The 12660-nt window shown below is 42.4% G+C and overlaps 1 protein-coding gene across 1 annotated transcript in view; it reads right to left on the bottom strand.

Annotated features, from left to right (window-relative positions):
- Positions 1-12660, bottom strand: part of LMTK2 (lemur tyrosine kinase 2) — a 471403-nt gene that overhangs the window by 260003 nt on the left and 198740 nt on the right. Inside the window, exons 5-6 of the mRNA XM_069645647.1 lie at positions 11238-11356; positions 3650-3737 (exon numbers count right to left, since the gene is read on the bottom strand). Of these exons, the coding sequence (XP_069501748.1) occupies positions 3650-3737; positions 11238-11356 (207 nt within the window). The remainder of the gene's footprint in view (positions 1-3649; positions 3738-11237; positions 11357-12660) is intronic.

Raw genomic sequence — 12660 nt, 5'->3', positions numbered from 1 at the left:
GTCCCACTCAGGGTGACTACAGCAAAACAAAAGAGGTGATGGTCACAAGGTTTAAAATGAATCTTAACGTCTGGCATTGCTCTGGCCAACCCTCCAGACCGTCATTGTTTGCCTGTCAAGTCATTCAAGGTACTACTATTGTGGCAGAACATGGCAAATCCATAAGCAAAAGCCAAAACGGTTAGCTTTGCCAATGCTCGTTTTTGAAAGTGGCAAGCAACAATGCCTGGCGACACTGTCCCCAGATTATTTTGTTTAAAACAAAATAATTAGACCTAACGTTTGGGGTGAGGGAGAAGCTGGATCTGCTGGTGGGCAATTTGTTTTAGCAGGGTGCCAAATTTAACAGGAGGGTTTGGGGAGGGGAGGAGGTGGTTCGGTTTGAACCTCAAGTGCAGCCTTTAAGCCAGGTGATGTAATGTGAAAGTGCCATAAGGCACATGCTTGTGTGCCACACCTTTATTTTATGACCGTCTGATTCCAACAAAGCCATAACGCCCCAGTCACCCCAAAAAGGGATGGATAGAAAGCTTTGCAAGAATAATCCCCACTACCATGGGAAACTTCCACGCCACACTGGTGGCAGGAATAAGGATGGCGTAGCCTCCTTCTATAATGGGGCTGATGATCTAAAATATGTCACAGACGGATGCCCAGAGCAACGACAGCAGTCGTGATCAATTCAAAATCTTTTCTCCATCACCTTTGTAGTGCAAAGTTGCTGTTCAACAGAAATACGTATATACAAAACCTATTAAATTACAAGGAATGGCTTTGCTTTTACTCCACTTTCCCCATTCACAATTACATTTCTCATATGAATCCTTATTGTTCAACTATCCTCAAATAAGTAAAAGCAGGAATAGATCATTTGATTAGAATTTGTAAGGTACCTTGGTTGACACACCGGCTTCAGTGATCTGTGTGCAAACTACTGGGACACAGATTTGTATCTATTAAACCATGTATGAATGAGGCTTTACGCAGTTTAAACCTCACAACCAATGCCAAACGAGCACAATTTTGGCAGCCAAAAAAAAATAAGTTCAATTTGGATAGATTGATTTTCCCAAGATCACAGATGGGTCATATGGGGAAGCCAGGCTGTGAGCCAGGTTTTTCGGGTGCTCAATTTGCAAACGTGTGCACTTCCCACTGCATATTTTCACTTTTGAATCTTTAGGTGTCCTGGGGATGTTTGTCAAGTTATGACTTTAGCTCACATTACTCTGTATTGTATAGTAGATTTTGCCAGCATTAAACACACCTTCGTGTACCAGATTACAATCTATTGAGAGACTAAAAGCCGTGACTCCGAGCATCTCATAGACCAATTTGAGGGATAATAATTTGAAGTTGCGAGCTGCTAGCCAGCCATAAAAAGTCAGTAGCTCCGCATATATTCACACAGCACAACTTCCTTACTCTAGCCAATTATCTCTAGCCAGAGGCGAGTGCAGATTTTAAGTCCTACCAATTCGACAGGTCTTAAGTGCATGTATGACAAAATCTACCCTTGACTAGTAGTTAAATCAGCAATGTGTCTTATAGATTTGGATAATGTAAATTCAAGTTGCGGTCGCACACAAAACTACACATAAAGTAAGTTACATCAAATTAATGTAATCAGTTTTATAAAAGGATTGCACTTCGTCAATCTCTTTAGAGAAGTTGGAATACCATCTTTTAAGCAACAAAATGAAAAAACGGATAACCTTATACACTTAACGCTGCTGGAGGTAACAGCCTTTGACAGCAGGTAGGAAGTATGTCTTAATGGCCCTTCATTACACAGCCGATGGCTCTGCTGTCTGTCAGTCGTGCAGCTAGTGCAAAAAGGTCCAGCTGGTTTTCCAGGCAGTTCCTCAATCCGTGTCATAAATGGACTCGCACACGCAATGGCAGCAGAGAAACCAAAAACATGCTTTTTTCTTGAGGATTTAGGTTGTGCCTCAATGGGCACCCAAAATAAAGCTGAAACAATTAAAAGGGCATCACATGTTGAAGATGCTGCACCCAGGAAGCCACTAAGGGGCCTCCTTCACTTACCAGTTCTTTATGGAACCGTTGGCAAGTCTTGTGGCAATCATCTGACCTAGATCCTTCTGGAAGGCTCTGCCCGTATGACCCAGGAGTGTTATTTTCCATCTCAAGAGTGGCTGTATATTTCCATTAACACCTGCTCAAACCACCAGTCCACATGTTTGCTATCACATGACAAGTCTAGTGCCTCGCACAGAATGGCTGGCTCAGCAGCTTCCATTTTTCTAATTGACATACTTAGACCCGGAAGGGAATTTAATTGTGAAGAACAGAACTCCAACAATACACCAACCATATTAAAGTTAACCCTCATTAGCTAGAAAAGAAAAAACTTAGGAGAGTCCAATCATTGCTATCAAAAGAAAAGAACAAATGACAAGATCGAGTAACCAATTAAAGAAAACACCAGCTAATGTCTCAGCACAGAAGAGGAAACCTAAGGTTGGTTCAAAATGTAATTGGATTACAAAATGAAGATATAAATACACCACCCAATGGAAAGTAATTGGGGGAAGAGAACTGCTTTAACACACAAAGCATGGCAGCAGCCCTACTCAAGGTCAATTTGCGGAGAAAGGAAGCATCAAATAGTATTAACAAATTGTAGTGTCATAAGGGGATCCACTGAAAAAGCAGCTTCTAAACTGAACAGCCAAAAAATAAGGGAAGCCGTTTGCCGGTGGAGCACAAATCCTCCCAACACTTAGTGATGCTCAAGAGAATGTTCAATTGGTAACCATCCAAACCAGTATCAGTAAGGTAGAGGCATTCAAAACAGCTCTATCTGGAGGTTTAACCATGACAAACGTTCCAAGGCTCAAAAATAAAATATATAATTTCTCCAGTAATGTCCAGTTAGCCCATCTTTTCATAACGGCTGCTAACTAGTAAGCCTTTTCCAGCACGAGTCTAATAGTTGCAAGAAGGAATGGGGTATACACGGCAACGATTGCAGGTTACATAGAATGAAAAGAATCACCATATAGGAACAACATTTATAGGGCTAAATTGCATCCCAAATTCCTCTCAAAGTGAAAAATGCATTACTTGCCTTCAGGTGTTCAAGTCATTTCTAGGACCTATCGATGTATAGTATCTTAACATCAGGCAACTATCATTTTATTATTTCCTCTATTCACCCTATGGGGTGAATAAGCACTAAAGAACTAGCCGGTTGAGAAAGAAATTTCACAAAATATTAACTATCTTAATTGTCGAATTTGAAATGCAAAACTATGGTTTTATCTTTCAGTTGCTAGGATTGCCATGAGAATCTAATTCATACAAACCTTTTCCCTAATGCATTGACTAAAATACTAATTTTCAAACAGATTTATTTGATTTTTTACATTTATATAGCACACAGGCGGCCCTGGGGCATCATGGCGCTGTTACAAGAAGGCTTTCTTAGTTATAGGTAGAAAAAGACAGTACAGTGAATAAAAGATACACAACAGACTACAATGAATGACATTCCAAGATAAGCAGGTTAATCAAACAGATGTCTTTGTAACAGTCATTCTAAGAAAAGGGTATACGTCTTGGAAATCTAAAGTGCTCTAAATATTTCTTTATAACTTTAGTAGAAAAGACCCCATTTACTCACCAAGTCACAGAACTCGAACACCAAGAGACAAGGGATGGCTTCAATACATTGACCAAGGCATCGTACAACATTTGGATGCTGAAGAATACTAGGATAAACCGCAAAGAAAGATTTAGAATTGGTATACATGTGGTTTCACACTTAGAGATCATCATTAAATGTAGCACATATCACTCATAGCACCAAAACCTAAATCACAACCCCACAATACTTGCATCAGAATAAGAACACTTACAGAGCTCGCTAGAATAGAACAGTGGACGTGTCGCACCAAAACCTAAACCCCTGCCAGACATAGCCCCTTCCCCCATCTTGATGGGATTGTGAAGATTAGCAAGCGCCACACTTGGACAGAATTTGGAATGTTAGCATGTTAAACATCATAACCCACTAACCAAAAAAAGCTCAACATTTCTGCATACTTATCTCACTCAAAAATCTCATGCAACCATCTCTCGCACAACAACCCGCACGCACTTCAAAACACCGCACCAACAGATAAGCCACAGCACACGAGGACTGACATCGATCTGATACTCGCACCGAAGCTCGGCACCCAATGTATACAGAGTTGAAGCTGCCAATAGAACACCACTCCTCTCACTATCCTACTCCTTCACCTTACTAATCCATCCCACCTTCTCGTTTGCAGATCCACCAGAGCGCCTGGGAACCAACTCCAATGGTGACGGTGCACGGTACATTTAACATTTTAACATTTACAGTTTAGAAAAAAAACTAATTTTTCTGCAAATGGGCACAAATTGAAACGTTACTTATCTTAAGAACTACAGTACTCCCAGTTCCGGAGTCCTCTTTCTTACATACTTCAGTGACATTCTATTCAACGGGATGGAATTGGAACGTTTTTGGCAGTGCCAGGCATGTACAAGTCCTCTGTTTCTTCTCCCCATGCACTGCTCTTTGCATCGCCATAGAGTCCTTTTCCAATTACGAAGGTTGATCCCGACTGACTGCTAAACCAAAGGGAAAGAGAAATGTGGGTGGACACATGGTGGAAAGGGAACTCGGGCGTAGGAGTACAGTAGTCACTATGAAGTAACTTTTCCTCACTCCGAATTTCTGTCCCCTTTCCTCCATATCCCTGGAATATTTCAAAGCACAGATCTACCTGGGATGGATGGCCCTATTTCCAGCTTAACTAAGATTTTTGAGGGTGGATTGCCCAAATTGAGCATGCACCCACAAACCTGCATCCATATGCTGTCTGAAAAAAGGAGATAGCCCACGTTGCTGCCCTAGCAATAAGGTCCCATGGGAACAGGACTTCAAAACGGTCTAAAGCAATTTGGCTCTCTCAAGAGCGAGCATGGAGTCCTTTTGCTTCAGACATGTCTTGAACCGAATAGCTTTACAAAATGCACAAGACCGCCCATCTCGAAATGGTAGCTTTGGGCACCTGGGAGGCTTTATTGGCATTGCTGAAGGTCACAAAGTGTAGAAGAATTTCTAAACACCTTTGTCATATCCAAATATAATGTCAAGGCTCTTCTGAAAGCCAAACCATAGAAGACTTTAGCCATCACGAACGACGATGATGATACGATATTAGTTCAAAATAAAGCAGGAGTGTGTAGTACCATTGTCTCTGGAATACATTAAATGGTTCTTCCTCTGACAAGGCCTGGATTTCACTTATGCGTGTGGCTGAAGTAACAGCAATAAATAAGTCACCTTCCAAGAATCTAGTCTAATAGAAGCCGTTGCCATCAGTGCAAATTGTTTGTGAAATATAGCAATGAGGACTACATTCAGATTCCAATTGCGGTGAGGATCCTCCAACGGCATGTTTAAGTGACGGTCCATCAAAATGGTGCTCAACCACTGGGATGGAGATCACAAAAAGTTTGACCGAATTAAAGTATACACTTCATTCAAGATTACAGAACGGGTATTTCTGCATTACTCAATCTGAATTCCCTAAGATGCCAATTTGGATGTAAATGAAAGCACTTGATGTAGGAAAGTTTTATCAAGGGCTGTTACGCTTTCACAAACTCCAGTGGCAAAATCTGAGCCAATTCCTTTTATATTGAGTTCAGATAGAAGCTTTCCTAGGTGCTTATAAGAATGCCATATTTTCATCTCAGACATGGGTATCTGACTTCAAGTACCATGCCACCATGCTCTGAGTGAGGCGAGGGGTTCAGAATCAGACAGTCCTCCTGAACAAGTAAGTCTGGGAGATCCCATATGCCGATAAGGAGCCAACTAGAGACGTTCATGGAGGTCCAAAAACCTGACCACCAAGGGGCTATGAAAATGAGGGAATATCCGCCTGAGTTCTGGAACTCCAGGGGTACCAGATGAATCAGTGGAAGGGGAGGAAACTAACACCTCAATCCTGTCCCATGACATCTTCAGTGCATCTCCCCAAAAGAGTCTGCCCCTTGGCCCTCCCTCAAGGCATATAAATTATGCTTTCCTTTCATACTTGTGGCAAACTGCTCCATCTGTTGGAAACCCCATCACAGGCTTCATATCACCTCCTGGTTGTCATCACACATGGTTGGCAGTAGCCAAATAGCTCAGAGTCAACGTCCGTGTCCCTGGTTGATACAGAAGCCATGTACCCTGGTGGGTGAAACATTCCCAAATCACCACTAGCATAGTAAGATGCTTTGCTTTTGTGCCCTATGTGCTTATGTAAACATCAACACAGTTGTCTGTACGGGTACACCCTAACTTTGCCTGAACACTGGGCTGGAATGCCATCAGAGCAAGGATTGTAATTTGCTCCAAATGACTGATGCATTGCCTATGTTTTAGTTGCACAAAGATGATCCAGGTGTCTCCTGATGTTAACCTGGTGAATGGTATCCCAAAGGGCATCCCCATCATCAAGTTCATCAAGTCAGACCATCAGACCATGTCCTTTTGAATTCCATCTGATCTGCACCAACAGAGCCTGAGAATCCAAATCTTGGCACAAGCTGGATTCTGTGCAGCTTCAACTGGCCATCAAAAATATCAGCATGCAAAGTCGTACAGACCAAAAGCTTTTGAAACCACATTGCACTTGTGGAGGTCACCTCGGGAAAGTTTGTATGCTTTGTTTGTTTATTTTATTTATAATGCGCGCCAGACCTGTGGGTATTAGGGCGCAGAAAGCATAAAGACGGTTGTTCAGCTTGGGTTACATTGCTGTAAAAGTATATGTAGTTTAGAGTTAAAATACATTAGATTACAATACTGTACGGCGACATGCAGTTTAGACATATTAGGCAGGAAACATCAAGAACATTTTATACAATAAATACAGTCAGTGGCAAGTGGTGTGAGCAGGATATGGTAGGGGTCAGATGTTGTGTTCCTTGATCCAGTGGATGAGGTTGGATCTAAAGCGTGGGTAGGGTAAGTCTTCCCTTAAGGTAGGTGGGAGTGAGTCCCAGTTTTGGGCGGCTTTGACCGGGAAACTGCTTCCACCTATCTTCATGCGTTTGAATCTAGGCACTAGAAGAAGGTTGGCGGTGGCTATTCGAGGGGCGGTTGGAGCATTGTCTCGAGAATCTAGACGCAAGATATTGTGGGACGGCCTGGTGTAGGCATTTGTGTCAGGGAAGCTGTTTTGAGGAAAATAAATGTGTTTTAAGGAAAGCCAGTTGATGGATCTTTTAAGGTCGGATATGTGGGCTTTCTTGGGAATATTTAGGGCTGCTCTCAGGGCATTATTTTGTAAGATATGGATCTTATTGGTGATGTATTTGTTGCTCCCTACATACAAGGCATTACAGTAATCCAATTTGGATAGTACAAGGGTTCTTGCTAGGGTAATGTAGGTAGGTGAAAGGAAGGGCTTAGCTGCTCTAATTAGCTTACAGGTATAAGCAGTAGCTGAAGCCATGGAGTTTCCTTGTTTTTCGAAGGTGAGAGTAGAATCTAAATAGAATCCAAGGGTTTTTACTTCCTTGGCTACTGTGATGTTATCGTCTATTATGAAATTCGAGTAGAGGTGGCCCAGTTTGTTGAGGTTAGCCGTGGTACCGACAATGAGGAGTTCCGTTTTGTCATCATTCAGGCATAGACCATGAGATGCCATCCATGCCTGGAGGAGGTAGACTATTCACAAAGGCCAAATCCTTGTTGTAGTCTCCCGTGAGCGGGATGAGGATCTGTGGATCATCCGCATAATTAGTGTAGGTGATACCCAGGCCATCTAGATCATCAAAATGGGGCTTTGTAAAGATGTTGTACAGAGTAGGCGAGACGCAAGAACCCTGAGGCACACCGCAGGTAATAGGTATCGGGTCGGCAGCTGCCGAGTGTGAGAAGACCTGCATAGTTCTGTTGTCGAGGAAGGATTGAATCCATCCTATAGCTTCATGTGAGAAGTGCGTGGCATAATCTAAGTGGTAGCAGAGAGTCTTGTGGTCGACCAGGTCGAACGCTGCTGAGAGATCAAGTAACAGTAATAGTGCTGTTTTGTCATTGTCTCTCAGGGTGTCTATTTGTGCTTTGAGGTCGATTAGTGCAGTTTCCGTTCCATGTTGAGGTCTAAAGCCTGAATGGCGTACTCCTAGAAGGTGGTTGCATTCCAGATATTGTTGGATTTGTAGATGTGCCACCATGTCTACAATTTTCAGCAGGAATGGAACTGTAGTAATGGGACGATAGTTGGTGGGTATGGACGGGTCAAGTGTGTTTTTTTTTTTAGAAGTGGGAGGACCCACGACTGTTTCAGATTGTTGGGAATGGTGCCGGTGGAGAAAGGCATTTATAAGCTTGGTAATGAAAGGGGAGAGGTCCTGTGCCGATTTTATGATTTGTGCTGGGCAAGGGTCGCCGTGGCAGACGGTTTAAGGGTTAAGATAACTTTCAACTTCTAAGGTGGATACTTTCTTGAAGTTGAAACGGGGTGTGGGTGACGTAGGAAGGGCAGGAAGTGAGGGGTTCAGGGGCATAGAGGCAGTGATTTTATTGGGATTAGAAGCATAGAGGAGAGAGTCTTTTATTGTTAATCTTCGTCTGGAGGGTTATCTTGTTGGCTAGGGCGCTCTGAATGCTCGTGCACCAGTTTTTGTCTTTAAGGCAGGTGTCTGGGTCTTGGATAGGTGTTTCTATTTCTTTAAGAATAGTTAACAGTTCTTTGGTATTTGAGTTAGCTTGGGAGATACGTAGGTTGTAGGATTCTTGTTTGGCAAGGATTATTTCTTTTTTATACAGCAAGGCTAAATTAATGAGGTTATTTTTGTTCGTATCGGACATATCTAGTCTCCATATTTGTTCGCATTTGCGTTTCTCTAGTCTAATGGCTTTTAGGTGAGGAGAGAACCATGTATTCACATGTTTTTTCTGTTTGCACTTTCTAATTTTCAAAGGTGCTATTGTGTCTAGAGCAGATAGCTTTACTTTGTTGTACTCTTCAATCAATGTGAAAGGGTCTGTGAGAGCAGGGAGAGAGTTCAGGGTAGGAAGGATCAATGGAAGGAGTTTGTCAGCTGTAATGTTCTTTTTAATTGTAGTGGGGATGGCAGGAGCTATACTGTCAGCAAGTCAGGGGGTTGTGGCTTCTAATGAGGAGATCAGATGGTGGTCAGACCAAGGCAAGGGTATTATAGAGGTAATGGATGTCTGGCAATTGGGCTCCGCTATCCAGTCAAGGGTTCTACCTTTGGTGTGTGTGGCGCCAGTTACCTTTTGGGTAAACCCTACTTCCTCAAGGGAATCGTTAATCTGCGTAGCGTTAGGATCCGATGGGTCTTTGAAGCAGAGATTAAGGTCTCCTAGGAGAAGGCATGGTGTGGCATTTTTAAGTTTGTTCGATAGGATATTGGTGAGATCTTCGAAGGAACCTAGAGGACCTGGGGGTCTGTAAATGAGTTGGATAGATATAGTCTGGGTGTCCAAGATGGTCAGTTTGGCGGTCAGGGATTCGCAAGAGTCTACATTTAGTGGAGACATAAGTCTCATTGCAAGGCAGGTTTTAGCAATAATGGCAAGGCCGCCGCCTCGGTAGGTGGTGCAGTCTACTCTTAGGAGGGTGTAGTCCTCAGGAATGGCTAATCGCTGGGCCAGCTGCTGAGTGAAGCCAGGATTCGGTGATGGCTAGGAGGTCAATTCTTTGTTAGGAGTAGGTCGGCTATTTCTGTGAGTGTGCCACCATAGAGTGGGCATTTATTAAAGCTCCCCTTATGCCAGTCTGTGTGGCCACCATAGGAAGTACTGGGGTGTTATGGTGGTGTCTTGGGTGTGTAGTAGGGTCTCGAGTGAGTCGGCTGTTGAGCTGGAGTGGATGCTGGGTGTTAGTTATTTTGTCAGAGGAGGTTTTGGTAATAGCCTGAGGGCGTCTTGGGTTTCTGGATACGTTATTGGAGAAGGGATGTAGGGATTTTGCTAGAGGTTCATACATTTTGGGAAGTCTAGCAAGAAGTTTCAGGTTTCTTTGGGAGAGGTTACATGGGCTTGTGACCAAGTGGTATTGGTTGGTAGGTTTGTTAAGGTTGGTCGCGTACACTGGTGGAGGCAGAGTATGTAGCATGATGAGGTCTAGTGTATTAAATAAGTGTAGGATAGTCCTTAGTAGGACAGTGTAAATTGCAGGCATATACATGGTTTTTACGTAGGGTGGTTAGCTACTGGTGTGACATATAAAGTTGGTTAAAGTATGTCAACAAGGGTCAGGCTGGATAGGGCAGCTAGATACAGGATGTGCGCTAATGACATTCTGGCTGTCCATTGTCCTTTCCGTCATTGGATATACACTGGCTTGGAATGTATTCCAGTGATGAAAACCCTGAAAATACAACCCATACATTTTCATTTCCAGCATTGCTCCTGGATTTAAACTGTACGATTTAGCGGTGTCTGTAAGCCTGGTAAACAAAGTTGCTTTTACTCAGAGTCCTAATACAATTCCTTGCTATGTTCTTTGCCAAGCTGTCTCTGTGGCACAAGTAGTTAATGCATATAGCTACTATTGAAAAGGGTGGGGGTTCAAGGCCACCCAGGGATGGTAGAGAAGTGGTTATATAAAATTGCCAACTTAAGTCCTTGACAGTCCTGGCAAAACCAGTATGGTCTGGTCACCCTAGGCTGTTATCTACTATACCATTGCTACTCATTTCGTGGCCCTCCAGATGTTTTGGCCTTCAAGTGCAGCTAGCCATAGCCAGTGGTTAAGGATCCTAGTAGTTGTAGTCTAAAATACTGAGAGCATCAAAATGAGTAACTGTACTAGGCTGTAGGTTCTCGCAAGAATCTACCAGGCTCATTGTGTAAAATGACCAATCGATTTCTCCAAGTTACCACTCCTTTCAACCAGCATGAAACCAACACTTTTGAAACATTGCTTCAGCTGATCACATTTTCATTATGAATTGGGCCAAGTCTACTTTTTTGTTATTGTATTATTACACTACCCTCCACTCTTCTGAAGAGAAGCTTTCCCCCATCGAAACTGGCAGCTTGGAGATACTTCAGAGTTCATCTAACCTGGCTCAGTCAAATCCCACCTGTACTTTGCTTAAACTGGCTAAAGGAAGTGTAAAGTGATTAATATGGCCCATGAAAAGTAATATCAAAACAAAAAATAAATCAGATGCACATTTTAAGTAAATGTGAAACTTACCAGTAAGGTTCTCCATGTTTCAAAAACTGTTCTTGCTCCTTAGAACTAGCACTTGCTTTTAATTCCTTCACTATTACTCTTGCCACACTATTATCGGTGTAGACCTCACCAAGCAGAATCTAGTAAGAAAATAAAAGAACACAGTTATGAGCTTAATTCAAATGTACAAGAAGTCTAAAATGTCATCTTGAACTGAACAGCAATAAACGGGTGCAAAATGAAATTTTGGCCCAGAATGGCACAACTAAGTCAAAACATTTGTTTGCCAAAAATTCAGTTCAAATGCAAATACTAAAATTAACCCATTACTTCACAATACCATATTAGGAATATTCTACTAAACTCCCTCTACAAATACAATTCTGTGCAAACTCACAAATGGACTGTTGGGATGAAGTAAAACCAGAACGTGTGTAACATTCTTACAAGGACTACTTAAAGGATTGTTTTTTCCCCATTCTTTGCACTGCTCTTGTACTCGGCTCAGAGGAGTGACCCATGTCATTTTGGGCAGCTATACAACCTCCAGCCCACAAGTCAATCAGGAGCCACCTGCTCTTCCTTGTATCCAACGCTCCCTAGAAGTAATTGGAATTAGATAAGGCGCTGCTTTCAGCCTCTCCTTGGAGAACACGCAGAACGCTGCTTCGAATTAAAATATTCATCAAGAACGATAACAATATACTATATAATTAACATGGAACTAAAGGCTGAAGGACAACGCCCCATTAATACCTATAAAAATACTCCACTTCGAAATCCATAATCCGTTGAATACAAGCGAAGGAAGGTACAATATCTGACACCATTTACGACTGATTTGCACTTTTTAGGCATAAGAACTATTTGATCCACAAAATCTATAATTTATAATTCCAGCGAAGGAATGTGTAGAACTAAAATAATTCTTTAGAATGTTTTGACCTGACTGCACTTTTGAGAAAGCCACAGAAATTACTGCAATCTTAAGAATGTATGCATTAAACGCTTTTTGAAAAAGATAAATTTGTCAGTACCATCTAATTTTGTGACAACTCTGTGCAGATTAGCAATGTGGGTCACATAGCGAATACATTTAGAACTTGCCACTGAAACACTAGAACAGTCTTGCAAAGTTAGACAGCCCAATCATCAACGCCTTGTGGTCCACCTTTAACGACACCACATAGAAACTGGTAGACACGCATGCACCTCTGAAACGTCAGCACAACAGGGTTAAAGTCTCTGCCCTTGGTGTACCAAAGAACTGACTTACAATAAACTCCATGGACTGGTTGAGTCAGGGATCTGGCCTCTGGTTTCTTCTCTAGTCTTTGTCCCCTGCTGTCTTGTAAAGCTAGTTAAAAAAGGTAGAAGCCCACCACTTCAGGCTCATCTGAACCACATTTCCTTGCTAACCAATCCTTGCTATTGAGTATCATTC

This window comes from Ambystoma mexicanum, chromosome 2p (assembly GCF_040938575.1).
Source record: "Ambystoma mexicanum isolate Mex_15411 chromosome 2p, UKY_AmexF1_1, whole genome shotgun sequence".
NCBI classification, from domain to species: domain Eukaryota; kingdom Metazoa; phylum Chordata; class Amphibia; order Caudata; family Ambystomatidae; genus Ambystoma; species Ambystoma mexicanum.
Note: the sequence above shows the minus strand (reverse complement) of the source record. Positions and strands in the feature narration are given on the sequence as shown.